Genomic DNA, 10,000 nt, shown 5'->3' with positions numbered 1-10,000 from the left:
GTGTGTGGGTCATAAAACAGGCGTACACACCTGTGTATATGAATCACACAGACACATGCCCGGTATTAAGTCAAGTCAAGTCAAGTCAATTTTATTTATAAAGCACTTTAAAATACAACAGAGGTAGCTGTCCAAAGTGCTGGACAAGTAGGAGGACTTGAAAGGAATCTTTCAACCTTAGAACACATAGACATACTTGAGGACATAGGACAAAATAAAGAGGAAAAATCACAATTCAGATCTAAAAAACTGACAATTAGCAAGCTCACACCTGTATAATGGGTATGCAGTGCAGCTCAGAATGGTTATAATGCCCCCCCCCGGAATTTGTTTCCAGTGTCTGTCTGAATACCTTTTTTGGAATGTATCTCATTTATTTATTTTACAGTTATGCTGTTAATTAAGTTGTACGTTGTATATATAATCTATTAATTGAACACTTGCCTGTTTGCTTGTGTGTCTACAGTATGTCTGGGATCGTATGTTGGGGGGATTCAAGCATAAAAACAACAGGTCCAGAGAAGGGGTCTGCCTCTGCCTTATCGCCACACTTAATATGTAAGTACTTCAGTATCATCAAAAATATTATAATATAATAGCAAAGATGTGTGTTGTAAAGACATGTTTTCATTGCGTATTTTGATTCATGACTTGACTATTTTTCATTTTTTTTCTCTTGTCTTCAGATACGGTGCCCAAGGCCTCACCCTCAATAAAATAGTTCCCCATATATGTAATCTATTGGGAGATCCAACTAGTCAGGTAGGCACTAAGAACTTTCCTTGTTGACCGTGTGATTTTCATTGGGTACTGTATCTCCAATAACATGCTTAGCTGACACCTGGTGGCTTTAAGAGGTATTGCATGTACACCTGAGCCAGTGTAAACAAAGCAGCAAATTAATCTTAACGTGAATAATTAACTGAATCTTATTTCACTAATCCCTTAAGTCTGTTAATTCCTATTTCAGCTCAGAAGTATAATATTTCATACTTTAAAAAATATATATTATTTGGTTGTTTTGTGTGTCTTCTTGCATGTTTGAATCTTTGATGTGGACTGAGATGTGTGCCTGCAGGTTAAATGTGAGGTAACCATGTGTGTGTGTGTGTATGGGTGTGTGTGTGTTTGCTCATCCACAGGTTCGTGACGGGGCCATGAACTGCCTGGTGGAGATCTACAGACACGTGGGGGAAAGGGTACGCATGGACCTGGGCAAGAAAGGCCTTCCTCAGTCCCGGTAGGTGGTACACACAATGCTAAAGCTAGCTTCCCCAGCCGCCTGCCTGGCTGTCCTGCTGCTAAGACCTTTAGGCCTGGTTTAGACTCCTCCTTCAGTTGGGGACACGTACTATCAGGGGGGCTTGGTGCAGTGGCAGATCGCAGACAATACAGCCTGGGAGAAATATACGTTGATCTCGGCAAGAGGTCTTTTCAGCGCTAAAAGAGGGGGCGTGGTGGCTGTTTGGGTACTTGATCTGCCGCTACCCCCCTCTGACAGGGCATGTCCTCCTACTGAAGGACGAATCTAAACCAGGCTTTAGCCTTAATTGCATGCAACATGACATGGCAGTACAATTAAGTCTAGTGCTGGGCAATATAGTAGAAAAAAAAATCATGCCAAACAATATAGTTTCTAATATCATCTGACAGAGACTTTTTTTGTCATCTGGTAATGTCGTCAAAATGGCTGCTTCTTACCACATCCAGTTAAAACGTTTCGATTGAAAATCAAACTCATTTAGTCACTAAAGCATGTTTGCATTGCTTACAGTCGGTCATGGTATGCTTGTTGCAAGGGATGCGTGATAGTCCAAACAAAATCTGCCATACCTATGTGTGGAATTCATGAATGCTTAGCATTTTTCACTAACTAATTACTGAACGTGCGTGCCTGCGTGCGTGTGTTCATTACAGTGCACATAAACGCAGTAAAGATCCTTAACACAATAGTGCCAATCTTCCCCCGGGGTGAATCCGCCCTGAAAGGTCATTAGAAATATGTAACACACACACACACACACACACACACACACACACACACACACACACACACACACACACACACACACACACACACACACACACACACACACACACACACACACACACACACAGGCCTTAAAGGTCATTAGAAGTATGTAGTGTACTGCCAGAGGCCTTGTCTAGGAGCTTGGCTCGTCTGACTGCTTGTGTTTTGCTTTGTTTTTCTTCGTAAACACACACACTCACACTCTATCACACACACACACACACACACACACACACACACACACACACACACACACACACACACACACACACACACACACACACACACACACACACACACACACACACACACGTCACAATCGGCAGGCAGGAGCATTAGGTGAGATCTGAGGAGAGCACGTTATTGCATTTGTTGAGAATTTTTTTCTTATCAGACGTACTTAGGTAGGGCCTCAGCCAAGAATAAGAAGGTTGTGGGCCCAAAAAAAAAGTTTTAAAGAGGGAAGCGCCTGCCTCGGAGTCACCCTCAACTTATCGCTTCTCTGTTTTTTTGTCCCTCTTGTCTTTTCTCTTGTTTCTGCAGCCTGAATGTAATTTTTAGTAAATTTGACGAAGTCCAAAGATCAGGGAGCATGGTTCTCTCAGCTGGTGAGTACTGCCATGTTTTTTTTTTTTTTTAATCGCCCCTTCAAAGTGTGTTTGTGTTTATGCCAAGGTTTATTCGTGCATGTTCTCTGTGCATGGGTGTGACTGTCTGTGTGTTCTGTGTGTATGGGTGTGCCTTTATTTGTGTGTGTGTGCGTGCGTGTGCGTGTGGTATCAAGCCACCTGGCTCAGTGTGTGTTTTCCTTAAATAACTGGGTTTCCTGGGTTTACATGCAAGGCAAATTTGTTGCACATAGGTTTGGATTTGAATGTGTAAACTCTTGTAGTAGCAGGCCTAAGTGTGCCATTATTGCTTCTACTGCTGTGTTGTGAACAGACTACAGCAAATTGGCCAGAGAGTGCCTTTTAATACACATTGGGAAAATTTGAACATGTCCCTTGGCTGTGGTTTCATACCATTTAATTACCACTGACTGCGTAGCTTGATGAAACATGTTGGTAGATGTTTCTTCCATGTGGGTGTGTGTGTGTGTGTGTGTGTGTGTGTGTGTGTGTGTGTGTGTGTGTGTGTGTGTGTGTGTGTGTGTGTGTGTGTGTGTGTGTGTGTGTGTGTGGGTGTGTGTGTGTGTGTGTGGGTGTAGAGATAATTTGGTGGACAGATCAGCTTTGAAAGTCAATGTTTGCCTCAGGTGTGTGTGCGTGTATGCGCTTGTGTGCCCGCGCGCACGTGTGTGTGGTATACACCTGGATACACCAGGTGGAGTTATCTGCCTCGCTCAGGTGAGCCTGTGTGTGTCTGTGTGTGTGTGTGTCTGTGTGTGTGTGTGTGTGTGTGTGTGTGTGTGTGTGTGTGTGTGTGTGTGTGTGTGTGTGTGTGTGTGTGTGTGTGTGTGTGTGTGTGTGTGTGTGTGTGTGTGTGTCTGTGTCTGTGTCACTAGCACAAGCTAATGTTGTGCCTTCATTGGCTTGTCAGCTAGGGTTTACGGGCATGTTGATGGCATCAGTGGTTTGTCATAACACTGTTGATGGGAATCATGCCTATTCTGAAAGTGAGGCAACAGTTAAAGTGTCTAGGTGTCTGTCTGTCTGTCTGTCTGTCTGTCTGTCTGTCTGTGTTTTCATAATTGCCAAGAAGTAATTTCATTTCTGAGCCGCCCTGAGATCATTCTTCATTTTGGAAAGTGACTGGATGTGAGGGAAGGCTAGATGGGTTTCTGATGGACAGTCTCCAGGTGCTGGTTATCAAGTCACCCAGACAAGAGGATCTTGCTGACACGCTCACACACACACGCACGCATGCTCACACATACGCAGATACAGGCATGCACGCTCACACACAGACACACTGGAGCTAAGGTGTGTGTGTGTGTGTGTGTGTGTGTGTGTGTGTGTGTGTGTGTGTGTGTGTCTTGGGAAAGTGCAGCATTCACCATCCAGAGTGAGTTGAGATTCTGTAATACAGTTTGTCTTGACCTCCTAGAAAAGGTTGTGTACTTGCCTTCCCTGTTTTGAGATTCTGGCCAGCAAATGACATTTCATTCAATTTCACTGAGCCATAATGGTGTTTATGTGACTGTCCCTCATCTATAGGTTCATTTCTTGGTCCCCTACACATCAGAGAGGACAACTAATCACTAATGTCCTTCTCTGGGCCGTGTGTTTTGGATAACAGGGAGGCTGAGGTCTAGTATTAATTACCTGAAGGGAAATGCACCATTTTTTAAAGTGACCTGACCTCTTAACCTCTTCCAAAGAGGTTTATGGTTTTGGTGGAGTTGGTTGGTTTGTCTATCTGTTAGCTGTAAGCAAACATACAGACAACCCTTTTAGCAAACACGTACGAAAACATTTCAAACAACACAGTTTTGATTTCAGGACTGATAGAGTGGCAAGGAACTTTTTAATATGTTCCATCCTGGTTCTCTTGAGTGTTTAACGTCTGCCTTAATGTTGCGTAAGAGCCTACATTATATACAGACCTCTACCAGACCGGTGCGTGCCAGAGTTCCCAAATCCCAGGCAGACACTCCAACCGTTAACTTCAGCTGAATATAATCAACTGGAAGTGGGTTAAACCAGCTAGCCAGTAGCTTTGCAGCAGGCCTACGTGCTGTAACCCACTTGCATTAATGTTATTCTAACAGTGATGGATATCAATCTAGGTTATCGAATGCTATTAGAACATAAGGGCGTGTATCATCTATTTATGTAGTGCATGTACACGTAAGTACAAAGCAACCGAAGTGCTATATGACTTTTTTATACCAAAGTGGAGAGAAAAGCTACATAGTGTTTCTTTAAAGTTCTCGTCCAATGTGCATGTTGTGGACTCCACAAGGAAAAGTCCCATCACCCATAAACCTGCATACTCTTGTACAGTGTTACTCACTCTATCGACACACACACACACACACACGCGCACGCACACACACAAACACACACTGAGGCATTATCAATAGTGAAATGGGATGGGTGCCCCATATACTCTTTATAACAGCAGCTGTATTGAGCCGCTGTGACTGTTAGGAAATTGGGAAGTAGGTCTCGCCCTCATTCAATCTCCTGGCATCCCTCTTTTTTGCCTGCCTCTCTCTCTCTCTCTCTCTCTCTCTCTCTCTCTCTCTCTCTCTCTCTCTCTCTCTCTCTCTCTCTCTCTCTCTCTCTCTGTGTTTCACATACTCACTGTGTGACACCCTGTGTCTTGTGGCTTCTACATGCCTATCTGTCTACCTCAGTCAGTGTTTTCCTTTCCTGTGTAGCTCTTTCCCTCTCTGCGTCTCATGCATGTGTCTCTTACTGGACAAACACACTGGACGCCACAGAATATGCCCGTTAGAAGCAGAATGCAAGCATTCCGACATTACAATTGGCTGCCGCTACACCGCATTATAGCTCATTTGCATAATATTCGCTGAAGTCCAACTTAAAATTGTCGCTCAAGTGGCCTCTAGTCTCCCAAACCGCTTATGTCTCTTCTGTACCCAGCGACTCAATGCAAAGTGTATTACTTCCGTCGCCGGTGTCGCTCAAGTCATGTCTGATCTATTCGCGCCCTTATGTTTAGACATTGCACCTCTCCCTAACATGCCCATTGCTCCCTCCTGTCCTTTCTTCCTTCCTCCCTTCCTGCATGTACTTTTTATATCATTTTTTCCTTTCTGTTTTTCTTTCCTTCTGCCTGTGTCTCTTTCTTGTATCCTGTGACTCTCCCATGTCCACTGTCCCCGTCGAGAAGATCCTGAAAGCGCTGTTGGTTTCGAGCCATGTGTGTGTTTTTTTCCCCTTTCATGACTGACTCTCAAGGAGAAAAAGCAGATCCTTTAATCCACTTAGTGTTAGCGTTTTATCCTTCACCTTCTGCCCTGCTCCCTGTTAGGGTTAGGTTGTTGGGTTAGGCCCCTCGCTGGACATTTTCACTCTCAATAGTTTCTATACTCATTTTTTATTTATTTATTTATTTTTGTTTTCAGCTATGTGTGTATTTTTATTAACTCATATTTACAGATTTGATCGTACTTGATCTTTGTGTGTGCGTGCGTGTGTGCATCCATTGCATCTATGCTGCCGTTGTGTCCATTGTAATGTGCATGCAATATATGTGTGTATTTGTCTCTCTCTCTCTCTCTCTCTGAGTGACGAGGAGCGTGTGAAGGAGAAGAGAGGCATTAGGTTTTAAAGCGCTTCTTCATAGTTACTGCAATCTAGAGAGAAGAGTGATTATTCCCTATTCTCCTTTGTCTCATCTCTTTACTTTTTCTCCATTCCCTTTGTCTCACCCACTAAATGTTTTCTTTTCTTTCTCCTGACCGCCATCCTTCCTTTCTCCTCCCATCATTAGCCCTTGTGTTAGTCCAAAGAGGACAAGAAGACCACTCTGACAAAAACTCTTTTTCACCTTTTCCTGTTAGAAAGTCAACTCCACACACACACTGTCACACACACACAAACATGGACACACAGTCACACACATCAAAACCTCCCAAAAGTCCCACGACAGCACCTGAATACCAAGCACCCAGAGAAGTGGAAACTCCCTCCTCCTCCATTCATTCATAGTAAGGGATTTAGAGGTGAAATTGTGTCTGTGTGAAAGACAGAGTGACTGACTGAGCGAGGGAGACAAGCATTATTGGGGAATAAAGTTGCAAGGTCGGGCCCAGTAAACAAAAAAGACTCATGCAATACACACAGAGTGAAAAGCAGAGACTTTTATTTTGGAGAGTCGTGGCATGGGAGATTGTTTGTGTGGTCACAAGACCAGAGAGGAGGAGTGAGAGAAACCGAGAGAGAGAGAGTGTGTGAGAGCAAATGAGAGGGGGGGGGTTGGGGGGGGTGCAGAGAGAGGAACACAGAGAGGGAGGGAGATGGAGAGAGCGAGAAATTGAGAGGAGAGTTGCCTCTGTGGAGAGACGAGAGGTAGTTGGCCACATACACTTTAGAGACTTCTCTCAGCACACACGCACCATGACAACAGGGGACGGTAAGAGATAATTCATGCTTTTAATGCATAACTTGCATCTTGTGTTTTGCTCAGGTTTGTGCTAGTTTGGGTTTTGCATATTTGTTATGCTAGTGCGTTGCCACAAGAAGGGTGTTCCTAGTGAAGTCAGAAGAAGTCTGTTCTTGAACGTTTAGATGTGCATGTGTATCATAGCATTGCAGACGCACGCACGCACACACGCACGCACGCACCTTCATATTGAAGTCTGTACAGCTCTGTCCTCTAGTAAAATGTTACAGGTGGTGACTGTCTGTCTCAAACTCAAACCTGAGCTGTGTGCATGTGTGTGTGTGTGTAGTGTTTGGGCCTGTCAAACAGGTGATCCATTTATAGACAGCCAGGGGGACATCTCATGTCAATGTCAGGTGTTTGGGGTGTTTTTATAGTCTGTACTGTAGCTGCTGCCGTGTCTCACTGCTCTCCTGGTTCAAATTCTGGTGTCGGAGGATGTTTAGGGTTTGCACCTCCTCGTATTCCATCAGCAGTGACCTGGAGAAGACGCACGCACACGCACGCACGCACGCACACACTGGTGCATAGAATGGAGACACACACACTGGTGCATAGATGGAGACACACACCACTGGTAGACGGAAAAAGGATAGATGGACACCTTCACAGTCACACACACACACACACACACACACACACACACACACACACACACACACACACACACACACACACACACACACACTCACACACACACCTGATGGAGACTCACATCCACACACACATTCACGCACACAAACTGACACAGATGTATGCATACAGAGGCAGTGGCCCATGCCCTGTGCCCTCTGCTTTGTTTTTTGGTTTTGTTATGGCTCCTTGGGGGGCATAGCTTGTGCTTGCGGGGTATAAACATGCCGTCATGCCCGTCCTGCCTGCCAGCCACTCAGTCATGCTGCTCCACTGCTGGTGCTGATGTAAGCCCTGTGACCCGCTGACTGTCCCCCCCTGTGCGATAATAACGAACCGATTGTAACAGTCTGTACACCCCCCTCACTACATGTTGTGTAACCTGGTCCCCGGAGCTGCTCAACTTTATTTATTTAAAGCACATAAAGTCTCTTCTTCTTATCCTCTAAATTTTATTTTGCGTTAACGTGTCTCCAGTATCGCACAGTAGTTTATGCTGCAGCTCAGTAGAGGTTAAAAGTTTAAAACATTACATTGCATTACACTTGGCTGACGCTTTTATCCAAAGCAACTTGTAGTTATTTACAGGGTATTGGTTACAGTCCCTGGAGCAGTTTGGGCTTAGGTGCCTTGCTCAAGGCTACCTCAGCCAAGGAGGGAGGAAAGAATCGGTAAGGGTGGTATTCAAACCTGCAACCCTGTGATCTAAAGTCCAGCTCCCTAACCATTACACCACGGCTATTAGAAATGGCGGTTAAACAGCTGTGAGAAACGAAATGTGTTGCAAGATGCTGTGATGCGTACACACGTTTTTTGTTTTTTTGGTGGGAGAGCTTCCATGCAACCTGTTGCGTTTTACAATGTTCTGCAGTATTGATGTTAGTTAGAATTCTGCTGTGTGTCTTGCTGCAGTCTGAAGTGATGTATAGGTTGGCGTGCTGGGTAAATTGGAATATTGTTGTGAGGTAGCCTGTGGCTCTGTCTCCATGGTAACGCCATGCCACAGATTGTGCCCTTCGGAGCAGCTGAGAGGTGAAGGGGATTGTGGGTAAAAAGGGAGGGGGGTGCTGAGGGGTGCAGGTGGCATCCAACAACCCCAGTGCCGTCCCCCTACTCTTCACCCACTACGGCACAGAAAAGGTCAGAGCGTTCCATGCCAGTTAGGGGGAGCAGGGGGTGAACTGAATGGTGCCTTTGTTTGATGCCCACTGCACACACACACACACACACACACACACACACACACACACACACACACACACACACACACACACACACACACACACACACACACACACACACACACACACACACACACACACACACACACACACACACATTCCCACTGAGTTGCCTCAATAGAGCTCTCCTCTCTTCCTCTGCCCTTCTCTTCTCTTCTCTTCTCCTCCCTCCACTCTGCTCCTGTCTGCTGCTCTTTTCACTCCCTCTGTACCATGTGAGGTGCCCACTGCTGAGCCCAGGGCCAAGGCAGGCAGTGGAGAGGAGGTGGGTGTTGGGTGTGGGTGGCATGGGCCTGCGAGGGTATGCCAGCCCTGCGAGAAGTGTGTGTGTGTCTATGTGTCTGTGTGTGTGTGAGGTGAAGGTGTGGGGGCGTTATGCCAGCCTTGGGTTTCACCGGGCAGATCGCCACCCTGACTCGCCCGCTGTGACACAATGGACTGTGACTTTTAAAAAAGCCGAAATGCGCCAACTGGGAAGCAGAGAGAGGAGACGGAGAGGAAGAGAGAGACAGAACATGGGGAATTTAAGAAAGGGAGAAAATGAGGTAATGAAAAATGAGACGGCGGATAGGCAAATGGGCAGAGCTTGTGAAAACAGAACCAACAGTACCTTTGTATCGCTCTCTTTCACCTCCTGTCTGCCCTGCTCCAGACTGCTCCTGGCATGTTTGAATTGTATTCAGGGTAATCTCTCATGAGCAATCTCTCCCACCTGCACCTTTCTCCCTTCAGCTGAATACCAACTTGTCTCTCGAAGAGATTATTTATGAATGCAGACATTACATAACATCACATCACATTGCACTTCGCCGACACTTTTATCAGCTGACACTTTTATCCAAAGCGACTTGCATTTATTTACAGGGTATTGGTTAAGTTCTTGGAGTAATTTGAGTTTAGCTGCCTTGCTGAAAGACACTTCAGCCATGGTCTGAGGAGGTGTAAGTAGAGGCAAGGGTGGGATTCAAGGAGGCGTTTACTTTGTATGCTGCACATCCAAATAAGCAGGTGCCGGATT

At 45.5% G+C, this 10,000-nt stretch overlaps 1 protein-coding gene across 7 annotated transcripts in view; it reads left to right on the top strand.

The window, feature by feature from the left end:
• Positions 1–10,000, top strand: part of LOC134459192 (CLIP-associating protein 1-B-like) — a 95,396-nt gene that overhangs the window by 25,231 nt on the left and 60,165 nt on the right. For 6 of the 7 annotated variants that reach the window (XM_063211484.1, XM_063211481.1, XM_063211485.1 and 3 more), the window contains exons 4-7: positions 467–558; positions 687–762; positions 1,143–1,240; positions 2,576–2,640. In XM_063211484.1, coding sequence (XP_063067554.1) covers positions 467–558; positions 687–762; positions 1,143–1,240; positions 2,576–2,640 — 331 coding nt within the window. Of the gene's footprint in view, positions 1–466; positions 559–686; positions 763–1,142; positions 1,241–2,575; positions 2,641–6,979; positions 7,079–10,000 lie in introns of those variants that run through there. The other variant, XM_063211483.1, reaches the window with a different exon arrangement.

The sequence above is a fragment of the Engraulis encrasicolus genome, chromosome 12, assembly GCF_034702125.1.
Source record: "Engraulis encrasicolus isolate BLACKSEA-1 chromosome 12, IST_EnEncr_1.0, whole genome shotgun sequence".
NCBI classification, from domain to species: Eukaryota; Metazoa; Chordata; class Actinopteri; order Clupeiformes; family Engraulidae; genus Engraulis; species Engraulis encrasicolus.
This window is presented reverse-complemented; position numbering and strand designations above follow the sequence as displayed.